This window comes from Bombina bombina, chromosome 5 (genome assembly GCF_027579735.1).
Source record: "Bombina bombina isolate aBomBom1 chromosome 5, aBomBom1.pri, whole genome shotgun sequence".
NCBI lineage: Eukaryota > Metazoa > Chordata > Amphibia > Anura > Bombinatoridae > Bombina > Bombina bombina.
This window is the reverse complement of record NC_069503.1, coordinates 808,846,782-808,860,352: the sequence shown is the minus strand read 5'-3', so window position 1 is coordinate 808,860,352 and position 13,571 is coordinate 808,846,782. Positions and strand designations below refer to the sequence as shown.

At 34.4% G+C, this 13,571-nt stretch overlaps 1 protein-coding gene across 1 annotated transcript in view; it reads right to left on the bottom strand.

Moving 5' to 3' along the window:
- The window catches only part of PIEZO2 (piezo type mechanosensitive ion channel component 2), a 655,528-nt gene that overhangs the window by 337,445 nt on the left and 304,512 nt on the right, over positions 1-13,571 (bottom strand). Inside the window, exon 4 of the mRNA XM_053714912.1 lies at positions 8,465-8,507. Within this exon, the coding sequence (XP_053570887.1) occupies positions 8,465-8,507 (43 nt within the window). The remainder of the gene's footprint in view (positions 1-8,464; positions 8,508-13,571) is intronic.

Here is a 13,571-nt window from a genome sequence, read left to right as displayed (position 1 = left end):
TTTAGCACTTGCCAAAACTGATCATATACATCCTATTTAAGCTAAAACCCCTCATATTACATCACTGGATGCAACTTAGTAATAATAAAATGTATATAGGTCTCCAGAGCACCAACTAATTTAATGTGTGAGTATCATCAACTGCAGCTGGTCAAACTTTCAGAAAATGAATAGGAGCAGTTTCCAGACAGAGTAAACAATACCTAGCAGAACAACTAGAATATAAAGCACCGTAATTAGAACATAAAGACAGACATTTGCTCTCACAATCTTGCTGGACAGCAGTTTCATTGAAAACGCACACAAACATCAGTCAGTAAAAAATATTAAAAAAATTAAAAAAAAGATTTAGAGAAAAAAACTTTTGGCATTTTGTGTAAAAATAAAATGCTCTATTTCATTAGAGAATTATATTTTTAAGCTAATTTCCTTGCTTTAATGTTGTTTAACTTCTTGAAAATGATTAAACATAATCAAAGTTGCACTCTTGGAAACCCTCTAGATCAGTGATGGCAAAACTTAGCACTCCAAAAGCTTCAAAACTAAATTTCCCATGATGCTCAGCTGGACTTCAGAGTGCCTAAGCATCATGGAAAATGAAGTTCTGAAACATCTGGAGTGCCAAAGTTTGCCATCACTGCCCTAGATGATACATATATATCTAGTGATTGGACTATATGCATGTATCCTCTACAGGGGCATCCTTATTTACAGTGGCACACAAGCACAACTTTGACTATGCACATTTCTTTTTTTTTTTTTTGTTCTTTGGAGGGGTTAATTAAATACATAGGAAAAAAGAAGGAATTTAGTTAAATATAAAAATGTTGCAACCAAATATTTGTATATTATAATGCTCCTTTAATAAAAGAAGTGAAGTTTAATAATTAACTTTATTATGGAAACATTTGAAAAACAATGTAATTGAAAATCAGGATTCAAATGAATATGAAAACAAAAGTTATTATTAAAATAGTAAGCAAATATTAATTATAATTCAAGACATAAATGGAATTCAAATAAAGGGGACATATTAAATAATTACATATAACCACATTATAGAAATTATAAAATGGTTATATTCAAATAATCTTATTTTTCGCCATTTCATCCACTTTTAAAGTATATTGCTCTGTTTATTGGTTTTGTTTTGTATTTGTATTGCTGTAAATATGTAATTACATACCACAATAAACAGATCACTAAATCATCTATAAATGTAGAATTACATCTATGAAGGAAAACAGCTTCTAGAACTGATGAAAACAGCATAAAAATCTATATACAACAATCTGCTTAGATTTAATATCACCAAAAAAATCCTGTAAAATAGACAAGAGAATTAAAAACTACATGAATTTAATAAGCTGGTAGATTACATTCTCTAATTCAATGTGCTTGTGTCTACGTTATTGAACTTGTAAACTGGAATGAGCATTTGTGACCGTTAGATCAATAATGTATGCGCAAGCACTTTGAAAAGCACTCCTGTGAACGATTTTGGACATAGTGTGCATAGAGGTGCTTCTCCTATAAAAACCAGGTCACAAAGGTGCAATCTTGTTTAACCCCTTAACGACCAAGGACGTACGCCACACGTCCTCAAAAAAAATGCAGTTAATGACCGAGGACGTGTGGCGTACGTCCTTGGTCTGGAAAGCAGCTGGAAGCGATCCTGCTCGCTTCCAGCTGCTTTCCGGTTATTGCAGTGATGCCTCGATATGGAGGCATCCTGCAATAACCCCCCTTGGCCATCCGATGCAGAGAGAGCCACTCTGTGGCCCTCTCTGCACCGGACATCGATGGCCGGTATCGTTGGTGGGTGGGAGCTTACGTGGGATGCGGGTGGGCGGCCATCAGTGCTCAATGTGGAGTGGAGGGGGGCGGGATCGGGGGCGGGAGCTACGGGGGCGCGCACGGGGGGTGGTGGGTGGGCGCGTGCACGGGGCGGGAGCGGGTGGGAACCGCTACACTACAGAAAAAAAAAGTTAAAAGTTAAAAACACAAATGCAGTAAAATGCAATCTAAGGGTCCTGGAAGGGGTTGGGGGTTGGTCTCGGTGGGGGGGGGGGAAAGCTACACTACAGAAAAGGGATTTTTTTTAAAAAAAAGGCACATTTTGTTACAAAACTGGGTACTGGCAGACAGCTGCCAGTACCCAAGATGGCGCCCATTATTGCAGAGGGGAAGGGTTAGAGAGCAGTTTGGTGGGGGATCAGTGAGGTTGGGGTCTAAGGGGGGATCCTACACATCAGCATATGTAAATATGCTTTTTTTTTTTTTTTTTTTTAAAAAGGGCCAAATACCTTTTATTTTAGTACTGGCAGAGTTTCTGCCAGTACTTAAGATGGCGGGACAATTGTGGGGTGGGGGAGGGAAGATAGCTGTTTGGGAGGGATCAGGGGGTCTGATGTTTCAGGTGGGAGGCTGAGCTCTACACTAAAGCTAAAATTAACCCTGCAAGCTCCCTACAAGCTACATAATTAACCCCTTCACTGCTAGCCATAATACACGTGTGATGCGCAGCGGCATTTAGAGGCCTTCTAATTACCAAAAAGCAATGCCAAAGCCATATATGTCTGCTATTTCTGAACAAAGGGGATCCCAGAGAAGCATTTACAACCATTTGTGCCATAATTGCAGAAGCTGTTTGTAAATAATTTCAGTGAGAAACCTAAAATTAAGAAAAAATTAATGTTTTTTTTAATTTGATCGCATTTGGCGGTGAAATGGTGGCATAAAATATACCAAAATTGGCCTAGATCAATACTTGGGGTTGTTTACTACACTACACTAAAGCTAAAACTACCCCAAAAAGCTCCCTACATGCTCCCTAATTAACCCCTTCACTGCTGGGCATAATACACGTGTGGTGCGCAGTGGCATTTAGCGGCCTTCTAATTACCAAAAAGCAACGCCAAAGCCATATATGTCTGCTATTTCTGAACAAAGGGCATCCCAGAGAAGAATTTACAACCATTTATGCCATAATTGCACAAGCTGTTTGTAAATAATTTAAGTTAGAAACCAAAAGTTTGTGAAAAAATTTGTGAAAAGTGAACAATTTTTTGTATTTGATTGCATTTGGCGGTGAAATGGTGGCATGAAATATACCAAAATGGGCCTAGATCAATACTTTGGGTTGTCTACTAAAAAAAAATATATACATGTCAATGGATATTCAGAGATTCCTGAAAGATATCAGTGCTCTAATGTAACTATCGCTAATTTTGAAAAGAAATGGTTTGGAAATAGCAAAGTGCTACTTGTATTTATGGCCCTATAGTTTACAAAAAAAGCAAAGAACATGTAAACATTGGGTATTTCTAAACTCAGGACAAAATTTAGAAACTATTTAGCATGGGTGTTTTTTGGTGGTTGTAGATGTGTAACAGATTTTGGGGGTCAAAGTTAGAAAAAGTGTGTTTTTTTCCATTTTTTCCTCATATTTTATAATTTTTTCTATAGTAAATTATAAGATATGATGAAAATAAAAAACGGTATATAATATGTGTGGGTACAGTAAATGAGTAAGAGGAAAATTACAGCTAAACACAAACACCTCAAAAATGTAAAAATAGCCTTGGTCCCAAACGGACAGAAAATGGAAAAGTGCTGTGGTCATTAAGGGGTTAAAGGGATAGTAAACCCATTTTTTAAAAATTCTTTAGTAGCCACATTATATTGTAAAAGAATCTTAAGCATCCAATCAAGATAATGTGTCCCAAAACTTGCAAGTGAGTCTGCATCTGGCACGATAATATCATGCAAGATTATGGTGAAATCCCATGAAAACACAATAAAGCAATGTGTGAAATCAACACTGATGATGCAGAATGCTGAAGGATAGTTGCTCAGCTGGGGCATAACTATAGGGGTCTCAGAGGTCTCAATTGAGAATAGGCCTGCAACTCTAGGGGAGTCTATCTGTGCCCAGGCTCCACCTACATCAAAGTCTATCTGTCCCTTCTGTGTTCCCCCAACAGAACAGGGCTCACAATAAGTAAATGTTTGGATCTGACTTTACAAATATGGTGTTGGGATTTCCAAGATGGCCACCACAGTTCTGCTATACAGAAACAAACCTGCCGTCATATTTGTATAAAAAGTTTATATCCTCAGGGGGAGGATAACTCACAATCCAAGTGAAGTAACTACTCTTTCTCCTATGTGGTCCTGCCACAGCTTTTGCCCTGGGCCCCGTGATGTTTAGTTGCCGCCCAGTAATAGAGCACATACTTTAGTGAGCTGAGGAAATTTTAAGATAAAATATCTTCATTTCATTGCATAGAAGTGTTCATGCAATATTTTCTAGTCAGCATTTTACAGAGACAATGCATCATTTTTACTGATTCAGCATTTGAGTAGCATGTCCCTTTAAAGCAGGAAGATGCAGTAGAAGATTCTGATGCATATCTTGCCCACCTCTCTATGTCAATGCAACCCTTAATGGGTAACCTGTCCCTTTAATTGCAAGAATTCTAGACAGAACTGCAAACCACTTTGGCAGTTAAGGGAAAAAAAGTAATTATGCTCCTTAAAGTAATGACTTTTTATGGTAACACTTCTTATTGAAAATGTCCACACAAGTCTGTCATGCATGGCACAACTTCCAAGAATTTACTTGCTGAAGTAAATGACAGATGTTTGGCCACTACCTATAAGAGCCAGAGTTTTGAGTTAAGTGATGAATATTTAAGCTGCTTAGATTTCATTATTTTCTGTATCATGTGAAGGGGTTGTATACTTTAAAATCTGATCTCAAGATGCTTTAATATTGTGAAAATGATTATGTATAATAGAATCTGGAAAATTCACTCTAAATGGTGTGTAACACTATCTCATAATGTGACTTAAAAGTTCTGCCACTGTCAGGATAAACTGGCAATACTTCACTGAGACAAATATTAAAACACTATCTTTGATATTTTTTAAAGAGTAATTTATTAACTGTGTACTTTTAAGGGTGATAAACTGTCAATTCATTTGATGTCCACATAGAACTGAGAAATAGATAAGAAAAAAAAATATTGCTCAATATGTTTCTTGTCTGTAAATAAAAGGATCACACTACTATACAAGGGGGGAGGGGGTGAAATGGCTCCACAACAAAGGGACTAATAATTCTTGCAAGATTCTACTTGAAAATCATGAGATTTTCCAAAGATCACTATTGAACAGCCAATAGGATTTAAGCAGCTTTAATTCTATTGGCTGATTCATCGTCCAATAGAATTAGAGCTGTTTAAATCCTATTGGCTGATTTGAACAGCCAATAGGATTTTAGCAGCTCTAATTCCTATTGGCTGATTAAAATTTTTAAGCCAATAGGAATGCAAGGGATGCCATCTTGGATCCCGTACCTTGCATTGAAGATTTAGTATACGCGGCGACCGTATGAAGAGGATGATCTTCAGGATGGACCCGCTCCGCACCATCGGGATCAAGATAGAACATGCCGCATGGATGAAGATTAAAGAGGCCACCTGAATGAAGACTTCTCTCCACTTGGATGAGGACTTCTCCGCTAGGAGGAGATTGAAGAGGCCACCAAAATGAAGATCATTCAAACGAGACTTCAAAAACTGTAAGTGGATCGTCTTGGGTTTAGTGTTAGGTTTTTTTAAGAGTTTTTTGGGTGGATTTTATTTTTAGATTAGGGTTTGGGCAGTAAAAGAACTAAATGCCCTTTTAAGGGCAATGCTCATCCAAATACCCTTTTCAGGGCAATGGGTAGCATAGGTTTTTTAAATATTTTTTTTTATTTGGTGGATTTGGGGGGGGGGGGGTTGTAATGTTAGTAGGACTTTGTATTTTTTTTTTTCAGGTAAAAAAGCTGTTTAACTTAGGGCAATGCCCTACAAAAGGCCCTTTTAGGGGCCATTGGTAGTTTATTCTAGATTAGGTTTTTTATTTTGCAGTGTTTTTTTTAATGGGTATTAGAAAAGGAATAATTTTTAATATTTTTAAAAATATGTTTGTTATTTTGTGTAATGTATTTTTTAGGGGGTATTTGTTTTTCTTTTGTAGGAAAAGAGTTATTATCTTTAGGGCAATGCCCTACAAAAGGCCCTTTTAATGGCCCCACAAGAGGCCCTTTTAAGGGCCCTTGGTAGTTTGGGGGTGGGGGTTTGTATACTGTTAGGGTATGTTTGTTTATTTTTGTAGCAAAAGAGCTGTTTAACTTACAAAAGGCCCTTTTAAGGACCCTTGGTAGTTTATTTTTTAGATTAGGCTTTTTTATTCTGGGGTGTTTTTTTTAAAGGGTATTAGAATAGGAATAAATTTTATTTTTTGGATAATTTCGTTTTTTTTGTAATGGTAGTTTTTTTTATTTTTTGTAATTTTAGGTTTTAGTGTAAGGTAGCTTAGGTTTTATTTGACAGGTAATTTTGCATTTATTTTAACTAGGTAGTTAGTAAACAGTTAATAACTATTTACTAACTAGTCTACCTAGTTAAAATAAATACAAACTTACCAGTGAAATAAAAATAAAACCTAAGCTAGCTACAATATAACTATTAGTTATATTGTAGCTATCTTAAGTTATATTTCACAGGTAAGTATTTAGCTTTAAATAGGCATTATTTAGTTAATAATTGTAAGTTTAATTTAGCTATATTTTAATTATGTTAAAGTTAGGGGGTGTTAGGGTTAGGGTTACGTTAGGGTTAGGTTTAGGGGTTAATATAGTTTAATTTAGGTTGTTGCGATGTGGGGGGCTTGCGGTTTAAGGGTTAATAGGTTTATTTAGTTAATAATTGTAAGTTTAATTTAGCTCTGTTTTAATTATGTTTAAGTTAGGGGGTGTTAGGGTTATGTTAGGGGTTAATAGTTTAATTTATGTTGTTATGATGTGGGGGGCTGGCGGTTTAGGGGTTAATAGTTTAATTTATTATATTTCGTTGTGGGGGCTTTTGGTTTAGGGGTTAATAGGTTTATTATTGTGGCGGCGGTGTAGGGCTTAATAACTTTAGTATAGTATGGGGGCGATGTGGGGGGACGGCAGATTAGGGGTTAATAATATTTAAATAGCGTTTGCGATTCGGGGGGCAGCAGTTTAGGGGTTAATAACTGTATTATAGTGGCAGCGATGTTGGGGAGCGGCGGAATAGGGGTTAATAAATTTTCTTAGTGGCGACGATGTTGGGAGCGGCAGATTAGGGGTTAATAAATTTATTATAGTGTTTGCGATGCAGGAGGGCCTCGGTTTAGGGGTTAATAGGTAGTTTATGGGTCTTAGTGTACTTTTTAACACATTAGTTATGAGTTTTATGTTACAGCTTTGTAGCGTAAAACTCATAACTACTGACTTTAGATGGCGGTACAGATCTTGTCGTTTTAGGCTGTAACGCTCGCTTTTTAGTCTGACCACAAAACTGGTAATAACGGTGCTATGGGAATGCCATGAAAAAACGTTATTTTTAAGAGTGCGGTACTGACATTGCGTTACAGGCTAAAAGGCTTGCGGTACACCTATACCGACAAGACTTGCAATGGCTGCGGTGCTGATTTAACGCTGAAATTACCATATTTTCAGTGTTAAAAGACGAACGCACAAACTTGTAATCTAGCTGATAGTAAGTTCTGCTTTCAGATTTTTTGTTTTCAATTTTCTTTATCATTAATGTTTTTCTGGTATTAAAGTGAAGTGGTTAGTGTGATCTCACAAACATGTTCTAATAAGAATGTTCTCTCAAAGAAAAATAGGATTGATAAAATTAGAAAAGCAAACTATGATATATTTTTACAAGTGAAATATAATTACTTTTCTCATTAACATAATGTTTTCCAGAGTACTGTTAAAATCTCTTAAAGGGACACTGATTCCAATTTTTTTATTCAGATAGAGCATGCAATTTTAAACAACTTTCTAATTTACTCCTTTTATCAAATTTTCTTCATTCTCTTGATATATTTATTTGAAAAGCAGGAATGTTTAGATGCCGGCCCATTTTTGGTGAACAACCTGGGTTGTTCTTGCTGATAGGTGGATAAATTCACCCACCAATAAACAAGTGCTGTCCAGTGTCTGAACCAAACATTTTCTGGCTCCTTAGCTTAGATACCTTCTTTTTCAAATAAAAATAGCAAGAGAACGAAGAAAAATGGATAATAGGAGTAAATTAGAAAGTTGCTTAAAATGACATGCTCTATCTGAATCACGAAAAATATGGGTTCAGTGTCCCTTTAATCTGTAGTTCATGCTGTTTTTTGCCTTGTATAATGAATTACTAACTGAGCACAGGTGTTGGCATGGTGTTTACAAGTTGCTTTCATTCACTGCTCTGGGATGTGTATGGAGTCAATCTTTGTGCACCTGTTACCATGAGGCGGATCCTTTTCTTCATTTATGTTTTAACTAATATTTAGTTTTCTATCTTCCAGTTACTCTGTAATTGTTTTAGTATACATAATAATTACTCCTGTTTTTATGATGCTTAAAAGAAAATGTACTACATACCTTTCAAATCCAATCTGGCGTATTACTTTTTCCCACGTTGTGCCTAATTGCAAAAAACAAATAAAAAATAAGATGTTGTCAGTATATTTGCTTTCAGCCTTATTTATAAATTGACTATATCTAGCCATATCAAGTTCTAAAAGTATGCACAATTCAATCACAACTGAAAAATATCACTGCAATTTAATTTGGGTAAAAAAAGTTACTACTTAAAGGGACAAACATTAAATAAATGCTAGATAAAATGATGTGTTTCGCCTGATAACAATATGAAGATCTAATTTTAAATTATATTAGTTGTTCAATTATTGAAAAAAAAGTGTAAACCTCCAGTCTCTAGAAAAGCAATTGGTGTAGCCATGTTCTAACCTAGGTTTTCTTTTCTATTGTGGCCATTTAGGGACTTTTATAAATGGGTCACTAGAGTGTGCAACCAATGATTTTGTGGAATATAGTATAAGACTGGAGTCTACACTCCCACTTTTAATAGGAATTCGAAAGCTCACAGTATTCTGAATAATATTACAGGAAAAGGGGACAAAATAAATAATGTACCATGAAAAGTATAAATGAACAGGTATACATGAAGAGTATAATTAAAAGTTGTTTTAATACATAATAAATAAATTAACATTTTTATTGCAATCTGAAAGTATTCAATGTCCCTTTGACAGAGAACATTGTATATGTAGCAGACATTTTGTGCAGATAATTTAAGTCCTGGGTTTAAGTGTTTGTTTGTTTTTAATTTCAAAAGAGACCTTGGAAATTGATTTTTATTGCAGACAACCTGAGACTGACACTGCAATATTAATTCAAGTGCAATAAAGGCAATTCATGCTTTGTCCCTTTATACAAACATTTAAAAAATAATAATAATAATATGCTGTGATTAAAAGCACTTTAATTAAATCATCAATCAGGATGTGATCAATTATATTAATTAAAATACTAAATTACAAGTTCAAAGTGTAGCCCAATAAAACATTTTGCAAAATAACATTTTTACAAAAAATAGCAGCAGAGATAAAGTATCATTGTCCTTCTTTTCCTGTTATCATATCAGTATTGCAGATGAGGACTATGAGGCAGCACTAACAGGCTTGAAAAGGATGTGTGCAACTAGAACTCTGCTCTATTAAAAACACAGTCAATATTACAATTACTGCAAAAGATAACATCATAGAGACAGAGGAAAAGATATGAAGAAATGGAAAATAACAAGCAAAATCACAAACCATTTCTTTTTGTTATCAGTGCGCTACTGATCTGCTGTAAATTTAAATAACCTTAAAACAAGCTGTATATATTGTACTAGCTAAATATCTAAACTACATCATTATTGAACAATACGCATTTTATTTGAGTGGCATAGTATGTTAATTTGTGGCATAAAGTCCAAACTGGAGACAAAATGGACTTATTGGAGTTTAGGTTTGTATCTGCTCTGGCCACAAACGTATCCCCACCCGCTATAGTAATAAAATACAGAAACATTGGCCTAGTTTCCATTGCTGTTGTAAACTGTGCAAACTGGTGGTAACAGTATTTAATTGAGATGCATCTTGTTACCAGCAGTTTGCACAGTTTACTACAGCAATGAAACGAAGCTATAATAAGCATACTGCGCCAAATATGAGACTTCCTGCCTAGTTAGAGAAAACAGATTGTATCACACAATTATTTAGAGTAGTCATTTTCAATAAGGATAAGAAAATCTGACATTTCCTCTGACTTTTCATTTCCTTTGACCATTAACTTTTATTTTAGAAACATACTTTGGCCAATACTGCATGTATGCTATAGCTATATAATGGTATTCCTGCATTACATTAAAGGGACATGAAACCCAAAATTTTAATTTACTTCTATTATCTAATTGGCTTCCTTCTCTTGGTATCCTTTGTTGAAAAAGCAGCAATGCACTACTAGGAGCTAACTGAACATTGAGTGAGCCAATAACATAAGACATATATGTGCATCCACCAATCAGCAGCTCCTGAGTCTACCTAGGTATCCTATGTACACACATAAATATACAGTATATATATATATATATATATATATATATATATATATCAATGTTAAAGCCATTAAGCTCTTTGCCTTCCTTTTTTTCTTACACCTGAGATCTCATATATTTGAGCCTTATAACTTTTTTGTGCAATATTTTTTAAAATATTTTTTTCTTAGTGTGAGTGTAACTGTACTTTGTAATGTATTTTTGATGGTTTTTTTCTGCAAATTTTTTGTTTCGCAAAACATTTAACCAGAGCTCTGAGGACGCGGTAATCGTGATTGTGCTCATGTGTTCGTGTTTACATTCGACTTGTAATATGAGCTCTAAACCCGATGCGATAAAACCGCTTTTGGCCGCGCATAACTGATAGCACACCATTTGTAATCTAAAATACAACAGGAATATATTTTAGTGACAACATCTGCTATTTTGTAAGCATTCAGAAGCAAATACTTGTGTTGATGGATAGCTGATGATACATATATAATATATCACAAAATCATATTTCTCTTGTCACTGCCCCATGGAAATGGAATGTAAACATAATTATCTAAGATCAGCTTTGCTACTCAAATGCACTCACTAAAAGTATTTATTACAAATTGTTTACAGGAGATCTAAATTGAAGAAAATATCTGTGTCACATAAAGCTGACAAGCCAGTAAAACTGTATAATTTAAAAGTACTTTAGACATTTTTGTGGGTAGTTTCAAGACCAAAGTATTTTCAACCAAGCAAAAAATATTTTACTGCAACATGATGTACCTAAATCTAGTAACCAAAAGCTTTTCAGAAAGAAAAACGTCAGAATTGTTATTTCCTGTTTATTTGTACCATTGTGGTTTGCTACATGACACCAGCACCAACCACTTGATTGCTGGATGCCTAATATAATACTATTAAAAAGTGTCATTAAATATTTTCAAACCATACACAAAGCATAAATAGGTCTAGCTTTTCATTCACATAAATTATATGTTGTTCTCTGCATTAGAAAAAAGCTGTTCCAAAATGTCTCATCTTTAGTATACAGTATAATTATTTTTCTTATTGCAATATTTTCTGGCCCATATTAAAGAAATATGGCAAAGGAGTCTGTGTCGTAGAAAATAGTCTGGTATATAATAATAATTAATTCACAATAGATGTAGAATTGCAACTAGGATTCACATTAACATGCTAAGGATCCTTCTGTTACTTTTTTAAGCAGCTGCCTTTCAAGGACAAGTGCATACCCCCCAACTGTCCCGATTTTCGCGGGACAGTCCCGATTTTAGGGGTCTGTCCCGCTGTCCCGGGTTGCCAGCTATCTGTCCCGCATTGCCCCATGCAAAAACTGTTTTGCTGAAAATAATATTCTTATTTGTAACTAAGTCTTTGATATTTTATAATTCAGTTTTGATTTCTTGCATGTGATATAAAATTCTACAGTAATGGTGTTTTATAATGAATATATTCTGTTCTCTTCATTTCTTTTTATATTTTCCCTTATTGTGTTTTGTGAGAAATGCACTTGGCCCATCAATTAATTAAACAACATAAATGTAACTCAGACTGATGTGTGTGCAACATTTAGCTGTATTGTGCACGTATTGCTTGCATTTAATATCAAAGCTATGATTATGATGCAATTTTAATTCAGCTTTTTCTTAACTTCCTCTGTATAGTGTACCCAGTGAGCGAGAAACCATTTTTATTCCCTTTCACACATGACAAATTAAACATTACTGGTTTACAAGAAAAATGCTTTGATTTAAGGATTGTTGAATACCACAACTTTTACATTGAAATGATAAAACGTGTTCCCCTTCTCATTTGTTCCGTGATTTATTTCTTTTTTTAAAGAATAAATGTAAAAATTTGAACATTATATTTGAATATTGATTCCTATAGACTATTTTGAATGCTTCGTCTGATAAATAAAGGTTAGATACGATAAATGGGAAAAAAAAAAAAATTCTTCAACATTTTATTTACAATGAGTAAATGCAACCAATATTTTTTTTAACTAATGTGCTGACTCATTCACTCGTCCCTAGTCAAAAAGGATGATCTTCCTGGAGTCATTCTGAAGTAATCAATGACTCCAGACTATTTATAAGAAGCCATCCTGAAGTATGCCCAGAGGCCAAAATATTTAAATGAGATGACTCTAGAATCATTTACTAGATGTTCATGCTTGTGAAACAATCAGTAAGGTAATCTGCTAATCTTTCTGAGGTCATCACACAGAATGTTTTACCTTAGCTGATGACTTTACAAAACCTGATGATGTCTGATAATGTGCAAATGACTTCTAAATTGGATTTGATGACCATCAAATGACTCCTGGATGATCTCTAATGTAATCCCGTTTGTCTTGGGATTCCTATGTGTGTTTTTGCAGGTAACTGAAACAGCTATCACTATATTTGCTGACGGTTTGTTAAAGTTGCATTTTAATTTAATTGTATTAATAAAAGCTGTAATTAACTCACATTCCCCAGCATTGAGGCTTAAAGAATATAATAATTTGGAACACTCCAACAGCAGCAGAGTCTACACTCTATATAAAGTAGCAACCTCTGAGTAAAGATAAGAGTTGATATAAATTATGCGAAGAAGCAACATTAGTCAGAAGCTATTTCAATAAATCATCAAAGGCTGTGCCATCGAGGGAACAATTTCTACATCTGCATTTAATAAAAACTGATAGGTACATTTATTTCATTTTTTAAACCAGATTGAGAATGCAGGGTATAAATCTCTAGAGAAATGTGTTTGCAATTTAATACATCAAGATAAAAAAATGTTCTTCCATGAAAACATAATTGCCAAAGTGTACATTGGATACTTCATGACATTAGATAATTCCTGCTTGGCAGAAATACTCATAAGTATCAATTTATTCTGGGTTCCTTACATAGTTTAGCATAATATATTATTTTTTTAAATGATTTGACTATGTCTGTGTAAAAGTCTGTAATACCTTTGTTTATCTTCATATTTTTGACAAATGTGTTTTTTGTATATAAGTGATTATATATTAAATATATTGGTTTCTCATAGTGCGACATGTAGCTTAATGTCCATAGGAACATTTTTTAT